At 37.0% G+C, this 18,284-nt stretch overlaps 1 protein-coding gene across 6 annotated transcripts in view; it reads left to right on the plus strand.

Annotated features, from left to right (window-relative positions):
- The window catches only part of PAN3 (poly(A) specific ribonuclease subunit PAN3), a gene marked incomplete at both ends in the record, with an annotated part of 174,037 nt that extends 167,532 nt beyond the window's left edge, over positions 1-6,505 (plus strand). For 5 of the 6 annotated variants that reach the window (XM_080689996.1, XM_080689998.1, XM_080689999.1 and 2 more), the window contains 2 exons: positions 2,877-3,015; positions 5,470-5,610. In XM_080689996.1, the coding sequence (XP_080546122.1) occupies positions 2,877-3,015; positions 5,470-5,610 (280 nt within the window). Of the gene's footprint in view, positions 1-2,876; positions 3,016-5,469; positions 5,611-6,497 lie in introns of those variants that run through there. The other variant, XM_080689997.1, reaches the window with a different exon arrangement.
- Positions 6,506-18,284: the final 11,779 nt, after the last annotated feature.

The following is an 18,284-nucleotide window of genomic DNA, read 5'->3' on the forward strand; positions in this document are numbered from 1 at the left end:
CGGCAGGCTCCGATCCCGTCCTCACTGGCCCTGGCACCGGCCTTCCTAAAAACCTTTTAATTTTTTTGTATGAGTTTTAGAATCAGTTTACCCAGCTTAAAAAAAAATCAGTAAATCTGATGGTGTTTTTATAGGGAAGAGAAGCTTCTGTGGTTTTAGATGTTGAGCTTTCTTAACCAAGACCATGATATGCCATTCTGTTTGTTGGTGCGTATTTTCATCATATTCAGGAGCTTTAAAGTTCTTCAAATAATTATAACATATGGAGGATTTTGTTTGGCGGGGTGTGTGTTAATGTTGGGGATTCAATCCAGGGGATTCTCCCTTCCAGCTCTACCCCCATCCCTTTTTATTTTGTATTTTGAAACAAGGTCTGGCTAAGTTGCTGCGGCTGGCATTAAACCTCCTGATCCTGTCTCAGCTTCCTAAGTACTGAAATTAGAGGCATGGATTATTGGTTTATTGTCTGGTTTCCCCTCCCCTCTTGTTTCGTCTTCTTACTTCTTGTTTTTGGTTGTTATTGTTTCATCAGTTAATGAAAATTAGTTGATTTCTGTAATTTTGTAACTTGATACCATGTTCGGGTAATTTCCCAGTAGATTCTCTTGAGTTTCTCAAGTATACAGTCTTAACACCTGCAAATAATAATAGTTAAACCATTTCTTCCTTTCTGGTTTCTATACTTTTTATTTCTCTTGGGTAATTATGTTAGATAATAGTAATAATAGTTTTGTTTGGAATTTGAAAGCATTGTGAGCCAGGTGTGGTGGCGCACACAGCATTTGGAGGTTGAGACAGAGAATCGTGGGTTGCAGACAGCCTCAGCTACTTAGTGAGGCCCTGTTTCAAAATAAAAATAAAGAATTGAAAATAGGACTGGGGGTGTAGCTTGGAGGTAGAATGCCCCTGGGTTTCATCCCTAGTACTGGGGGGAAAAAAAAAAGGAATTTGAAAGCATTGTTCAATTGGCCTTAACTGCCAGACAAATTCAAAGCCATTTTCTTTCCAAATCTTTTCCTTCTTCAAAGCTTTTAGAATCATTTTCTTTGTCAGTAATGATGTGCATGGCGTGTGTTTTAAACTCAAAATGATGAATCAATGGATACACCATTTTACTTTTTTCTTTTTCTTTTCTTTTTTGGTCGTACTGGAGATGGGACCCAGAGGCCTTCTACCTTTAGGCTATACCCTATTTTGAAACAAGGTCTCACTAAGTTGCAGAGGCTGGCTTTGGCTTTCAACTTGCAGTCCTCTGTCTCAGCTTCCCAAGTACTGGGATTACAGGCATGCACCACCAAAACCAGCTTAGATTCCTCTTTTAATCTTGGACATTCTTCTACAGGTCTGGAAAATGATCTTCACTATTTAGTAATTCCTTTTCTTTTTCTGAAATTTCCATCATTCAGATATTAGAATTTTCCTCATCTCCTCAGCCACTGCTTTGCTGGCATCCTGGGGCTGAAGCTTTTCTGATATGTCCCTTCTAGAAACTAAACCTCCAGATTTCTGCCAGGCAGAGATAGGAGTAGGGTTGGGAGATGGGTGCTTTATTTGCTGTTGCTAGAGCTTTCCTCAGTGCTGCAGATTTCAGCCTCAGTCCATATCTGCACCTATAGCAATCCCTGATGGCAGCAGTTCCTGAGCCTCTCCCATGTGGCTTATTTCTTATGGGCTTCCTCTTTCCCACGCCCCTTGTAACACTAGGGTTCACTTCTGTCAGGTCTGCTGTCATACCACTTAACCCATAATACCATATTCTGTTTTGTAAAACATAATATGACTGTGTTAGTTAGTCCCCCCTTGCTCTCAGAATAAGTAGTACCCAGGTTTTTTGTTGTTGTTGTCATTTATTTGTTTGTGTTGTGATCCTGGCGATGTAGCTCTGGGCCTCATGTATACTAGGCAAGTGCTCCACCACTGAGTTATAACCCCAGCCCAGATCCTAGTGTTTTAACGTGACTTAAGACTACACAATTTGGCCCCTACCTATTTCTCATCTTTGCTTCAGATGTCCTCCTCCACTCCTCATCTTTCTCTCATTCATTCCTTGTCTCTGCCTTCTCTGTAGCCTTCCCACCCTTGTATTCACATTTTTCTCTTTCCTTTCCTAACCCCATCCAAACACAGCCTTTGTAAGTTTCTTTTCTGCTTCATGTTGTCTTTTACAAATACCTCTCTTTCTGACTAAGGAGAATGCTTCCTCTGGAAAATCTTCCTCACCCTTCCAGATGAATTCATGTTTCTGATGAATTCATGTTTCTGATCTGTGTCCTATCCCCTTCTTTTAAAAAGCATTATACCAATCTGCAGTTACTGCTTTCTTTGATTATTTGAATAACATCTATTTCCACTGTAAGTTCCTAAGGTCACTGAAAACGAGCAGTTCATCTGGTTTCTCTCGTTCTTTGGAGTTTGCCTTCAGCTGAAATGGTAGGAAACCAGAATCTGTTTCTGTTGTTCTTTTCTGAACATGTTTTTAATTTACGCTCTTGGGTAAGGTGGAAAATATATCTGACCATGTCTTTGTAACATATAAGATGGAAGGGATAAAAGAATATTCTCTTATGGCTTCAGTCTAAAGATATCTAAAATCTTTTTTTTTTTTTTTTTTTTTTTTTTTACTTATTTTATCTAATGGTAGGTACTGAAATAAGGAGGGAAAATAATGTATAATGGATGATTGCTCCTGGGAATTTAGAATGAAAAACAAATTTATAGACTTTCATGTTCAGTGAGTTTTTTTAAAACTACACAAAATTCATTAATTTTTTATTTATTGTGTAAAATAATTAAACTAGTTTTGAGTCTGAAAAATAAACCTGTGGCCATATGGCAGACAGCATGAGTTACTGAGATAAAATATTAATTTCCCCCAGGTTTCAAAAGGATCCTACTTGGTCAGAAACTGGAGATCGTTACCTGTTGAAACTCTTTAGAGATCATCTTTTTCATCAGGTGACAGAAGCGGGTGCTCCCTGGATTGACCTCAGTCATATCATTTCTTGTCTTAACAAGGTAATTCATATCTGGATTTTTAAGACCATAATATGCTACCTACAGTTTGTAAGTTGCATCTTATGCAAATATCAAGAGATTTAAGAAATCGGGACCTTAACATAGAGTAGTCATATTTTTACGGCATTTTTTAGTCTAGGGAAGATTTTTTACACCTACATGAATAGTTTCAGGATTTTTTATTGTGCATATTTTTATCGTAATAAACTATCACAGAATGGCTGTATCCCTTTTGTAGTGTATTTTTATTTACATGTAATTTTGTGGCACCAAATAAAAGAGTGAATGGAAAACTGAAAAATAAACTTGCTTTTAAATATTCTAAGTCATCGTGACTGGTATTAGGTATTACCAATTCATTTATTGCTAACTACAGGTATTGTAATAGTAAATGCACAAAACAGATGATATTAGTAGGCCCTGCTGTTGTACATGGTGAGTTAGGTGGCTGAATGAATTAAAGGGAGATGATATAAATGTATTTAAGAAGTAGACTTTATGTTTTTTGAAAGTGCTGGGAGAGGTGAGATTTACAGAGGAAAGGAAGAACATATTTTTTATTAATTATTTGGAAGTGCATAATTCAGAACTGATCTTTAGAAGTGAGTCTTAATCTGTGTGTAGGCTTGTGTGTAAACAAGAGGCTGGCAAGTGATGGCTAGCAGGCAGATTCCTCCCACTGCTGTCTTTTTATATCCTAGAAGCTAAGAAAACTATTATAGTTTTAAAGGGTTGGAATAGAAAGAAAGCAAAGAATATATATGACAGGCTCTATGTGTCTACCGCAAACCTAAAACAGAAGATACCAACAGACTGTTGGCCTAAACTGTCCCTTAACTATAAATAGTAGAGAAGAAAACTCCTGATACCAGCAGCACATGGTTTAGAACTGTTAATGCATGGAGCAGTAAACTCGTAAGGGAAATGTGTTGTTTTAAGTACTGCTTTGCCTTGTTTGAAATTTCTTTTCAATTTTTAGAGCATTGTCAACAACAAAAAACTACTTATGCCATTGAACTAACTCGTTACGATTCACATATTCATTTTCCTCTTATTTCTTCTAAAGGGAACACATTTTCTTGAAAGCAATGTATAGGATATCATTCTACCAAGTTTTGGAACATAGTGTCCTTACAAAGCAGCAATAATTAGGAATGATATATACAACTAGTGTAAACACTGACCAGCAGGACCCAAGTATGAAGGAAATCAGGGGCAGTTAGTTACCTCAAAGGAAGATCATTTAGTGAATATTAGAGTAATTGAAAATCTCAAGACAGATCTTTCATATCATAAAAATAGCTGGTGATAAATAAAATTACTTGTCTGAAATGTAATAATTTTCTGAGTTGGGAAGAGTATAATAAATTAAAAAGGAAGGTTGGCTACATTGATTATTAAAATCTAAGACTCTGCATAAACTTATTTTAGGTGGAAATGGTGACAAATTAGTACAATGTTTTGGGAGTTTGAGCCTTCAGTGAACTGACTCAATGAGATAAGGAAAGAAAATATGCTTTGACAACTAACAAAAGTAAAATGGAAACCATCGCAGGGCTGGTTATTTGCTGGACGTGGTAGTGCATACTTGTAATTTCAAACCTTGGGAGACTGAGACAGGAGGATCAAAGGCTCAAGGACAACCTCAGCAAGTACTGAGACTCAACAACCTGTTGAGACCCTGTTTCAAAATAATAGCAATAGGGTTAGGGGTATAGCCTGAAGATAGACTGCCCCTGGATTATGAGTTTAATCCCCAGTACCACACAGAAAAAAGACCTCACAAAAATATTACTAACAAATCTCTGTAGATAAGTGAATAAAGATCATATGTTATTTGTACTTAAGTATTTTTCCTAAGGAAAAAACCTTAATACTTCCTACAGAAAAAAAAATTAAGTAGATGAACATGTTCACTGCACTGTAATTTATGATACAAAGAATTGAAAGATATTGGGGGAAGCTGGGTGTGGTGGCTCACGCTTGTAATCCCAGCATTCAGGAGGCTGAGACCAGAAGATCATGGTTCACACCCAGCCTCAGCTACTTAGTGAGGCCTTCTGCAACTTAGTGAGACCCTGTTTCAAAATAAAGAATAAAAAATAGGGTAGGGGATGTAGCTTGGAGGTCAAATGCCCCTGGGTTCCATCCCCAGACCCACACAAAAAAAGAGATATTGGGGGAATAACTATGATATGGTGTATCAACTTAGGGGCATATACTAATGCAAACATTTGTATAAGGGATAGGTAGACATATTGGGCTATATTTGAAACACATCTAAATTGAAAATTGTGTCTAATGGCTAATGATGTAAAATATTTATGGATATCTGAAAGGGAATGTACCATAACTTTTAAAGATATTTTAGTTATCACGGTTGCAATGTTGTGCTTAAATAGATTATCTTACACATATATGAACTTTATGTTTTGCATATCCATTTCTTTTCAGCTAGATGCTGGTGTGCCAGAAAAAATAAGCCTCATTTCCAGAGATGAGAAGAGCGTGCTGGTGGTGACTTACAGTGACTTAAAGCGCTGCTTTGAAAATACTTTCCAAGAACTAATTGCAGCTGCAAATAGTCAGTTGTAGTATTTGCTAAAAACACACACAGGACATGGCTGAAGATCTTAACCAACAGCAAATTGCACTACAGCTGAACTGTTACCGTCATCTCCTCTCATGTGGGGGAAGCAAACAGGAGATGAGCAAAGCTGCTTGCCCTTGGGTCAGGTGCACTGTTACTTGAAAGGAAGAATGTTTCGCTTATCCAAGAGCTCTGGCTGCCATTGGAGGCTCTGTCTGTGAAGAACTCGTTTCAGATCTAGGAGCACCATCAGGTGAATGATGCTCCTGCTTTTGTTTTCCACTTGTGTATGCACTAATTTTAATTTTTTAAAGACTTTTTTCTGATCTTTGAACTTTGCCACATTGTATACTTATTAAGGGAAACTATTTGCAAGGACATTTTTGGGAAACAATACCCAGCAGCATTTTTGCCATTGAGGGTTGCAGAATCTGCTCTTTGGGGGATGGGTTGCCCTGAATGACATAATGGACCAGGTAAATAATGGCATAGAAGTGCAGCCTTGTGCATAATACTTGTGAGAATGTTGTATGCAATCTCTGTATGCGACCCACTAGTTAGTTCAAATTGAGAGATTTGTTTTAAGGACACACAAAGAGAAATATCAGTGAATTTTTTTATATGAAGTCCCCTATTAGGTGATTTAAATCTTTTTTGAATAAGGATCAAATGAATAGTAACTGAAGGAGCATGTCTAGCTCTTTGCTCCAAATTCACCCAGAGCCTTTTTTTAAAAAAAGGCATTTGCCTGCTAGTCGGATTTACATTTATGCAATTTTTTAATAGAAAAAAAATGAAGAAATTGTGTTAAAGGCCTAAAGTTCAGGAATATATTACTTTAGGTTATTTCCAGTTTGCTTTTTTGTATAAAGTTCTGTTCTTTGAACCACAGCTTTATAATGGTACTTTACACTGGATACAGACACAGAGACACTGTTCAGAAGATGAACTTAACGCAGCAGTGGTCTGGCATAAAGAGCTTTCTGAAGTTTTACAGCCTGAGTTTGGAGGGATAACGATCTGCTGTGCCTTTGCAGTCACTGCTTAGCCCAAAGTAATAGTACTTTTGATAATAACTCACTCTGTGGGATCTTCCTGAATAAATCCATCTCAAAAGTTTGGAATTTTCCTCCTCGCAACTTTCTTACTATTTGGACATGCAGTTGTCGCCAAACTTGGGTATTCATGGAATTTCTAGTTAATGAAATACCTACACTTTGATACTGAAGACTGCCAAATACATAGGAATTTTTTTTCTTAAAAAAATTAAAAAACAGTAATGAAGACTATATCTCCTTTCCCAGCACTGAAGGTTTTACTAGCACTGGGTGCTCACCACACAACTATGAAGAAAATGTGGAAACTCAGAAGGTCAGGACAGACTCCCCAAGCACTTGCAACTGATGTTACTGTCTTCAATTTTAATAATTATACATATTTGTATGTTTCAGAGAAGTTTTTAATATTTCTCTGTCCACTTTTTATAAGCTTTAAAATGATTTTTCTCTGCCTTGAGATTTGCATCAAGAAAAAGCACCTCTCTTCACCCAAAAGCTTTGAAGACCAGAGACACATTTTACACGTTTTAAGAAATGTGTTTTGAGTCCACGGTGGGTAGCATCAGTTGTTGAGTTGATAAGAAAATCAATTATTGCATTTGATCTGGATGGATTTTAGAAGAACATAATGTTCAATATTCAAAGGATAATTAACATTTGCCACCACCATGTTCTTTTTTACGTAAAAGGAACAGGAACTTGGAGACGTTAACACACAAAAGTCTTTTATCATTAGCTCATGTATTTGAGAAAGAGCAGCTGTCTTTTTATATGTTTTTTGACAAATCATATTGTAATTCTTTTGTACAAAAAAAAGAACTACTTGTATTCTAGAAGAAATATGAAATGCTTAATTTATAAGCGGGCTGGAGATTTTTTCCAATATTGTTTTCTTTGAAAATGAAAGGGGATCATCTATTTTAGTTTTGGGGTCTGGGAACTTTTGAAAATTTTTATTTGTGGACCAATGTTTTGTGAAAGCTAAGGAATGGCAGGGGTAAATAGGGCTCGACTCTCATTGTGTATAGACCAGCAAACTTCCCTCTGCAAGGTAAGGTCACATCACAAACCCAACAGTGTTTGCTTCAGCCCCTGGTAACCTCAGGACTCGGTCTGAATAGAAAAGGTAGACAGCTGATATGTTTTCATGAGTAAATATTGTCAGCCAGAAAGCAGTTCGTGTCAGGTAATTCATCTTTTTTAGCTTTGTTTTATATTTATTTTTCATTGGGAATAGTTTTAAAAAGAAGTCTCAGTTCTGCTTAGGTGTTTTTTGGGGAGCCCTCTTTTCCATAGTATAATTCCACTTAAGAGGTTGTCTAAAAGTTAGTCTTTAATCCATAGGAAGATTTTAATATCTGAGAATAGTCAAATTAAGGATATAAACTTCCCATACCTTCCTGTTATGACAGATAAAAGCACAGAAAGGACAACCCTTGAAATCATGTAACGTTGGTCATTTCAATTTTTGTACCTATTTTAAATTCTTGTTAGTGTACTTATTTCATGTAAATATTTTTGAGGGTATCCTTGTATTTTGCTTTTCACCTTGGTTCTGTGATTTGGACTTCAACAACTTCCCTAAAAAGCACCAGTATGTTAAGTTCTAATGTCATGATCCCGATGTGTTATTCATCTTTAATCCTGTTTTCAGTCTCTATGTGTACAGCAGTATTTTTAATAAAGAATTACAGAGATAAATTTGTCTCTTTTTTGAACCAGTTCATACAACAAAATGATGTTTGCGTCTGTTTGGGCTTTTAAGGGTCTTTTTATTACATGGGTATTTTGGAAGAATTTTTGTCTTTGGATGAAATGGTAACAAAATTACTCATTAATTTATCAGACATTTATTGTTTTTTTAAAAATATTCATATCATACTGGGATAAAAACTTGTGTAGACATACATGCACACATCACCCAGTTAGCCCCTACCCAATCCCCACCCAATTCCCTCCCCATCCCTCCTTTCCATGCTTGGCTTAGTGGTTGACATCTGATATTATAGCAATTTATCCAAAATTAACAATAATAATCTCACATAACAGGTTCATTTGTCTGATATCAAGCTTTTGATCACTTAGAGATAACATTTCCATATTTCTTTTTGCTTTCTTTCTTACCAGAGGATATTTATCATTTTTTTAAGGTGAAACTATCATACATTTATTTATTTATTTTTCAGAAAAAAATCTATCCTAACATGAAATATGAACTCTAAATACCCAAAACAAGCTGGGCGTGGTGGCGCACGCTTGTAATCCCCGCACTTGGGAGGCGGAGACAGGAGGATCACGCAGGTTCGAAGCCAGCCACGCATGCTGGCTTAGGAGACCCTGTTTCTAAATAAAAATATAAAATAGGTCTGGGAGTGTAGCCCAGAGGTAGAAGGGCTTCCAGGAACCCCAGTACCACCAAAAATTAAATAAATAAATAAATAAATACCCAAAACAATCTGGAAAAAGAACAAAGCTAGAAGATGTACATTTTCTGATTTCAAATCTTATAAAGCTACAATAATTGAAACAGTGTAGTACTGCTATAAAGGCAGATATATAAACCAGTGGAGTAAAATAAGCCTAGAAATAAATTCTTCCATATATGGTCAAGTTATTTTTTACAAGGTTTCCAAGAACATTTGGTGAAGGAAATAATAATCTTTTCACTAAATATTGTGGAGAAATAATAATTACATAAAAAATAAAATTGGACCCTTACCTAACACCATATACAAATAATAACTCAAAATAGATAAAAGACCTAAATGTAAATCTTAAGACTATAAACTTTTAGAAGAAAACCTGGGTCATAAAACTTCAGAACACTGAAATTGGCAGTGATTTCTTGGATATGATTTCAAAGGCACAGGCAACAAAAGAATAAACAAACTTCCTAAAAAGTAAAAAATATTGTACATCCAAAAACAATGTAAACAGTTAAAAGTTACTGATAGAATGGGATAAAATATTTCCAAATTCTATATCTGAAGGTATATTAGTATTCCAAATAGAAATCCTAAAAATTAACAACAATAAAAGCAAACAATACAATTTAGAAATAGGTAAAAGACTAAAATAAAAAATGAATCTCGAAAGATAACCAATCTTAGTTGTCTGCTGGATGGAAAATCTTGTTTCTCTGGTTCTGGTGTGTATTACCTATTTCTTCTTTGTAGTTAATCTCTTTGAGTATTTAGCACTGGTTTTGAAGACAAATTCCTTCAGTTTCTGCTTGTCATGGAAACTTCTTATTTCCCCATCTAATTTGATAGATAGTTTTGCTGGGTAGGAAATTTTTGGCTGGAAATTGTTTTCTTTCAGAGTTTGGAATATGTTACTCCAAGGCCTTCTGGCTTTCATGACTTGGTTAGGGTAGTCTCGTGTGATTCTAATTGATTTGCCTCTGAAAGTCACTTGGCCTTTTGTTTTTGTTGCCTTTAAGATTCTCTACTTGGCTTCCACATTGGTCATTTTGACAGTTATGTGACGTGGGGAACCTCTTCTCTGATCCTGTCTAAAGGGAGTTCTATAAGTTTCCTGGACCTGTGTATCAACTTCTTGCTCTGTGTTTGGAAAATTTTCTGCTATTATTTCTTTGAAGAGATTATTGATCCCTTTGGTTTCACCTTCTTTTCCCTCCTCTATTCCGATTATTCTTAGGTTAGCTCTCTTAAAATGGGCCCATATTTCTTCAATGTCAGATTCCTGCTCTCTGATTTTTTTTTCTAAGTTATAAATTATGCATTTGTTTTTGGAGTGATCATCTTCTAGGAGCGAGATTCTCTTCTCCATGTGGTCTAATCAATTGTTTATACTTTGAATTGATGCCTTTACTTCAGTGATTGCATCCTTTATTTCTTTTCAACTCTCTCTAAATTCTTTTTGAAGGTCCGGTATTATTTCTACAGTTATATTCCTGATTTGATCTTCTGTAGATCTCTGAGTTTCTGTGTTATCAGGTTCTGATAATCTGGGGTTGTGGGCATTCATTACTCTATTGTTCCTCTTTCCCATGATTTCAGAAGTTTGTGCCTTCTCTGGGTCACTACGACTTCACTTAGAGTGCTCTGTATCTCAAGTCTGTGGTAATCTCAGCCGCCACTACTCCTTTACTGGGTTGTATCGCAAAGTCTCAGAACCAGGGCGTTCATCAAGGCTGCGCAAGACTGGGGGTGCCAGGCTGGGCGTTTTTCCACGGGGAGCTGCGACTAGGGTGTGGTATCTCTGACACCGCTACTCCTTCACTGGGTTGGATTGCAAAATCTCAGACCCAAGGAGATTATCAAAGCTGTGCAAATCCCTGGGAGTCCAGTACAGGGATTCTCCTTTAGGGGCCATAGTTTCACTCATGGTTATTGTGCACCAAGGCGCTGTGAACGCACTATCACTTCTGGCAATATGACGCCACTGCCACGCCCTCGGCTGTGAGGCTGGTGTATTTCTTTTCTGGTTTCGAGCTCCGTTCTGAGTCCCTGGAAGGCGTAATGAGCTTGGCCACTGGGAGTTTTAGCTATTTTTTGCGCCGAAAGAACTGCTGAATTAGACCTGAATGATCCGCAGCTGCTCACTTCAGCTCCTTGTTTACCTTTCCTCTCTGGAGCCTGGTGCTGTGAGGGAAGATGGAGCCGGCGTGGCTCTGTCGCCACATTGCAGGCTTTATTTCTTTTCTGGTCTCTGGTTTTTCTAGTCTTTTTTTCTCTGTTCCTTGTGTTTACACTTTTTATTTCTCTCTTGCTAGTGTTTTCTGGCTATGAAAGCACTGATTTTGTGGCAATACAGATTGAGTTTTAGCAGGACTCGTAATGCTGCTTTTCTCAGTCACCGTCTTCCCAGAAGTCCTCCCAGGCATTTGTTAAATGGCTGCCTACTGTGTTCTTTAATCAGTTACAGATGCTAAGATTACAGATATGGGGACTTGGTAAAATGTATAGTTATACCCAAACATTTTCAATATGCAATGCTTCCAGTAGTTGAGGAGAAAATACTTATATGAAAGGAAAGGGAATAATCTATAGGTACTATGATTGTATGTACATGATATTGGGGATTGAACCCAACGCCTCATACATTCAAGGCAAGCCCTCTACCACTTAGCTGCACCTCCAACACTGTGGTCTCTAATACAGTAATTAATTTGCCATGCAGATAAAAGCCACTCCTTCCCCCAATTTTTCCAGAAACATTATTCAAGGTATAGGAACAGATTAGGGAAATATGACAAGTGTTAACATTTGTTGAGCCTGGGTAATGAGCATTTATTGTATTTTCCCCCTGTACATTTGAAATGAAAAGTCAAATGCAGTGCAGGATAGAAAATGGCAAAAGGTGTAAAGCATGCTGAAAGGGTGCAAGAGAGAGCAGAGCAGGGATCATTTCCAGCCGGAAAACAGGTGAGTGAGTGGCTCTCAGATCTTAGAACAGGAGGGCTTTCCTATGAAAGAGTATTAAAAGATGCCCGTGGTTTCAGATGGGATAAAAAATCTTATTATAAAGCTGGGCATGGTGGTGCACACCTGTAATCCCAGCATTCGGTAGGCTGAGACTGATGGGGCAGGTGGGAGAGTTGTTAAAGCCACATGTTTAAGGATGAGGGGAAGGAGCCGAGGGAGCCATGGCTCAGCAGTTTAGAAGGCAGAGTGGATGAATGCAGCTGCTGGAAATGGGGAGGGGTGAGCATGGGATTTTGAAGGATTCTTTAGATTAATTTTCCCATTGAAGTGAATAGTATACTGATAGTATCTGTTATGTCACAGCTTAGGAAATTAACTGAGTTCACTATATTGCTGGCATGTATTTAAGCACTCACATGGTAATAATTTCTATCAGGGGATCTCAGATCTCAATTACAGAAAAGCATTTGTTCATTGGAGGTTTTTTCTAGTATAAGTCAATATTCAAAAAAAGAATACATCCCCAAGTTATAATAATTTGAGTTACAATTTTTTGACTTTAAGATAATGCATATACAATACACATTTAGTAGAAACTGTACTCAGAATTCTGCATTTTTTTTGTTTTTTATTGGTGTATTATATTTATACATCATATTGGGGTAAAAAACTTGTATGGACATACATGTACACATTACCAATTTAACTCCTACCCAATTCCCACCCCATTCCCTCCCCATCCCTCCTTCCCTTGCTTAGCTTAGTAGTTGACTTCAATATGTTTAAGTATATTGTGTGTTTTAGAGAATTTCCTTCTTCCCCCCTCCCATCCCCTCATTTAGGTTGTCTTGTTTGCTCCTCTGTAGGATTTCCTTTTTTCATCTAGAGTTCCTCCTATGACCCATTTCTCCTTAGCTTTCACATATGAGGGAAAGCATCTTATTTCTTATTTTTTGTGACTGACTAATCTCACTTAGCATAATGTCCTCCAGTTCCATCCATTTCCCTGAAAATGATGTAATTGAGGTTTTTTTAAATGGCTAAATAAAATTCCATTGTGTACATACCCCACAGTTTTGTAATCCATTCATCTGTTGATGGACATCTTGGCTGGTTCCATAGTTTCGCTATGGTGAATTGTGCAGCTATAAACATATATACACATGCATTAGTTTGGTAGTTTGGTTTACTTTCTTTTGGGTAGATACCCAGAAGTGGTATTGCTGGATCAAATGGTAGATTTGTTCCCATTGTTCTGAGGATTCTCCATACTGTTTTCCAAAGTGGTTGCACTAATTTGCAATCCCACCAACAATGTTTTAGAGTTCCTACTTCTCCACATCCTCGCCAGCATCTGTTGTTGTTTGTTTTGAGTGATTGCCATTCTAGTTGGAGTTAGGTGAAATCTCAGGGTAGTTTTGATTTGCATCTCTGATTGCCAATGATATTGAGCATTTTTTCATGCATTTATTGGCCATTGGAATTTTTTCTTTCGTGAAGTGTCTATTTAGTTCGCTTGCCCATTTTGTTATTGGATGCTTTGTTTTCTTAATGTTGAGTTTTTTGAGTTCTCTGTATATTCTAGATATTAGTCCTCTATCACAGATGTAGGTGGCAAAAATCTTCTCCCATTCTGTTGGCTCTTGATTGAGGCTCTTGACAGTTGCCTTTGCTGAACATGAAGCTCTTCAGTTTCATGCAATCCCACGTGTTGATTTGCCTTTTAATTTGTTGTGCCTTTGGGGTCTTGTTGAAAAAGTGTTTATCTGTGCCTATGTGTTGCAGTGTTGGACCTATACCCTCTTCAAGGAGCTTCAAGGTCTCTGGTTTGATTTCCAAGTCTTTGATCCATCTTGAATTGACTCTTGTGCGGGGTGAGAAAGTGGGATTAATTTCCAATTTTCTGCATATGGTTAACCAGTTTTGCCAACACCATTTGTTGAAGAGGCTGTCTTTTTTCCAGTGTATGTTTTTGGCCCCTTTGTCAAAAATCAATTGGCTGAAAGTGTGTGAGCTTGTTTCTGGGTCTTCTTTTCTGCTCCATTGGTCTATGTATCTGTTTTTCTGCCAGTACCATGCTGTTTTTATTACAATGGCTTTGTAGTATAGTTTAAAGTCAGGTATTGTGATTTCTCCTGCATGGTTTTTGTTGCTGAGAACTACTTTGGCTATTCTGAGCTTTTTGTTATTCCAAATAAATTTAAGGACTGATTTTTCTATGTCTGTGAGGAATGATAGTTGTAAATGGTAGTTTAATGGGGATTGCATTGAATCTGTAGATCACTTTTGGAAGGATGGCCATTTTAATGGTATTTATTCTGCCAATCCATGAACATGGAAGATCTTTTCATCTTCTAAGATCTTCGATTTCTTTTTTCAGTGTTTTATAATTTTCTTTGTAGAGATCTTTTACCTTTTTGGTTAAGTTTATTCCTAAGTATTTTATTTTTTTGTGGGAGATCCTGAGTGGAAATATTTTCTGAATTTCTTTTTAAGTGGATTTATGGTTGGTGTACAGGAAAGCTTATTTTTTAAGATTGATTCCAGACACTTTGCTGAATTTGTTGATCAGTTCTATAAGGCTTTTGGTTGAGTGTGGTTGGGTTTTCTAAAGATAGTATCATGTCATCTGCAAATTCTGAACGTTTGAGTTCTTCTTTTCCTATTTGTACTTCTTTGATTTCCCTTTTCTTGCCTTATTGCTCTGGGTAGAGTCTGTAGTACTATATTAAAGAGAAGTGGTGATAATGGACATCCTTGTCTTGTTCCTGCTTTTATGTGGAATTCTTGAAGTTTTTCCCCTCTTAATATGATGTTGGCTGTGCGCTTATTGTAGATTGCCTTTTTGTTGTTGAGGTATGTTCCTTCTATTCCAATTCTCTGCAGTGGTTTTTTTTTTTTATCATAAACGGATGTTGGATTTTATCAAATGCTTTTTCAGCATCTATTGAAGTGATCATGTGATTTTTGTCTTTGATTCTGTTTATATGATGAATTACATGGATTGATTTTTGTATGTTGAACCAGCCTTGCATCCCTGGGATGAACCCTACCTGGTCATGGTGTGTGATTTTCTTGATGTGGTTTTGAATGTGTGTTGCTAGTAGTTTGTCTAATAGTTTTGCATTCAAGTTAATCAGAGATACAGGCCTGTAGTTTTCCTTCCTTGAAATGTCTTTATTCGGTTTGGGTATTAGTGTGATGTTGGCTTCATAGAATGTATTTGGGAGAGTCCCACTTTTTTCTATTTCATGAATAGTATGAGGAGTATCAGGATTAGCTCTTCTATAAAGATTTTATAGAATTCACTTGGAATACCATCTGGTCCTGGGCTTTTCTTGGATGGTAAGCTCTTTATTGCTGTTTTAATCCCTTTGATTGTTATTGGTTGGTTTAAATGTTTTATATCTTCCTGACTCAGTTTAGGAAGGTTGTATTTATCTAGAAAGTTGTCAATTTCTTCCAGATTTTCCATTTTGTTGGAGTATAGTTTTTCAAAGTAGTTTCTGACAATCTTCTGGATTTCTACACTGTCTGTAGTAATGTCTCCTTTTTCATCTCTGATCTTCATAATTTGGGTTGATTCTTTGTTTTTGTTTTCGTTTTGTTTTGTTTTAGTTAGGTTGGCTTGTGGTTTATCTGTCTTGTTAATTTTTTCAACAAACCAGCTTTTGGTTTTGTTGGTTTTCTGTATTGTATATTGTATTTTTATTCTCTACTTCATTAATTTCTACTCTAATTTTAATCATTTCTTGTCTCCTACTGGCATTGGAGTTAGATTGTTCCTGCTTTTCAAGGGCTTTGAGGTATGTTGTTAGGTTATTTCTTTGAAGATTTTCTGTTTTTCTTATGTGAGCACTCAGTGCTATAAATTTTCCTCTTAATACTACCTTTAAAGTGCCCCAGAGGTTTTGATATGTTTTATCTTTATTTTTCATTTGTTTCTAGAAATTTCCTGATTTCACCTCTTACCTTTTCTATGATCCATTCTTCATTCAGAAGTGTCGTATTCAGTCTCCACATGTTTATGTTGTTTCTCTGGGTCTTCTTATAGTTGATTTCTAGTTTCATTCCATTATGGTCTGAAATGACACAGGGAAGTATGTAACATTTTTTAAATTTTCTAGTGCTCATTTTGTGTCCCAGGATGTGATCTATTTTGGAGAAAGTTCCATGAGCAGCTGAAAAAAATGTAAACTCTGCTGTAGTTGGGTAAAATATTCTATATGTGTCCAACAGGTCCATTTGATTAATGGTGTTCTTTAGTTCTGAGGCATCTTTACTGACCTTTTGTCTAGAAGATCATTCTAATGTTGTGAGAGGTGTGTTGAAGTCTCCCAGTATTATTGTATTGGGATTTATGTGTGACTTCATGTCACAAAGAGTTTGTTTTATGAAAGTGGCTACACCTATGTTTGAGGCATAGATGTTGATTATTGTTATTTCCTCTTGCTGGATTATTCCTTTTACCAGTAAAATAAGATTTCTTTGTCTCCTGATAAGTTTGGGTTTAAAGTCTAACTTGTCTGATATCATAGTTGCTACTCCTGCTTGCCTTTGAATTCCGTTAGCATGGATTACCTTTCTCTGGCCCTTTACCTTGAGTTTGTTCCTATCTTTACTTGTAAGGTGTGTTTCTTGTAAGCAGCAGATGGATGGATTCTTGTTCTTAATCCATTTTGCCACTTTATGTCTTTTTATTGGGGAGTTGAGGCCGTTTACATTCAGTGTGATTATAGAGAGATAATTTTTAATTCCTAACATGTTAAGATTTTATTTCTGTTTGAAATACTGTTTAGTTTTCTTTGCTTTCTTTGCTGGATGGAATATTTTGTTTTTTCTGGTTCTGGTGTGTATTACCAGTTTCTTCTTTGTAGTTAATCTCCTTGTGTATTTTCTCTAGCACTGGATTTGAAGACATAAATTCCTTCAGTTTCTGTTTGTCATGGAAACTTCTTATTTCCCCATCTAATTTGATAGATAGTTTTGTTGGGTAGGAAATTTTTGGCTGGAAATTGTTTTCTTTCATTGTTTGGAATATGTTACTCCAAGGCCTTCTGGCTTTCATGACTTGGTTAGGGTAGTCTTGTGTGATTCTAATTGATTTGCCTCTGAATGTCACTTGGCCCTTTGTTTTTGTTGCCTTTAAGATTCTCTGCTTGGCTTCCACATTGGTCATTTTGACAGTTATGTGACGTGGGGAACCTCTTCTCTGATCCTGTCTAAAGGGAATTCTATAAGTTTCCTGGACCTGTGTATCGACCTCTTGCTCTATGTTTGGAAAATTTTCTATTATTTCTTTGAAGAGATTATTGATCCCTTTGGTTTCACCTTCTTTTCCCTCCTCTATTCCGATTATTCTTAGGTTAGCTCTCTTAAAATGGACCCATATTTCTTCAGTGTCAAATTCCTGCTGTCAGATTATTTTTTCTGAATTATAAATTATGCTTTCGTTTTTGGAGTGATCATCTTCTAGGAGCGAGATTCTATTCTCCATGTCGTCTAATCGATTGTTTATACTTTGAATTGATGCCTTTACTTCAGTGATTGCATCCTTTATTTCTTTTCAACTCTCTCTAAATTCTTTTAGAAGGTCCTGTGTTGTTTATATAGTTATATTCCCAATTTGATCTTCTGGAGATCTCTGAATTTCTGTGTTATCAGGTTCTGATGTTGTGGGGTTGTGGGCATTCATTGCTCCATTGTTATTCCTCTTTCCCATAATTTCAGAAGTTTGTGCCTTCTCTGGGTTCTTCTCTGAGTCATTATGACTTCACTTAAAGTGCTCTTAATGTCAAGTCTGTGGTAATCTCAGCTACCACTACTCCTATACTGGGTTGTATCGCAAAGTCTCAGACCCAAGGAGTTAATCGAGGCTGCGCGAGGCCGTGGGTGTGCCGGGCTGGGTGTTTTCCCATGGGGAGCTGCGACTAGGGTGTGGTATCTCTGCCACCATTACTCCTTCACTAAGTTGGAATGCAAAATCTAAGACCCAGGGAGATTATCAAAGCTGCACAAGTCCCTGGGGGTGCAGTGCTGGGATTTCTCCTTTAGGGGCTGCAATTTCACTTACGGTTGTTGAGTGCGCTGATCTGGAGCAGTAGCAGGTGTGGTGAACTCGCCGCTGCCACTGGCAATATGACGCTGCTGCCACACCCTCAGCCGTGAGGCTGGCTTATTTATTTTTTGGTTTCTGAGTCCCTAGAGGGCGTGATAAGCTTGGCCACTTGG

The sequence above is a fragment of the Muscardinus avellanarius genome (genome assembly GCF_963383645.1).
Source record: "Muscardinus avellanarius genome assembly, chromosome: 2".
Lineage (NCBI taxonomy): Eukaryota > Metazoa > Chordata > Mammalia > Rodentia > Gliridae > Muscardinus > Muscardinus avellanarius.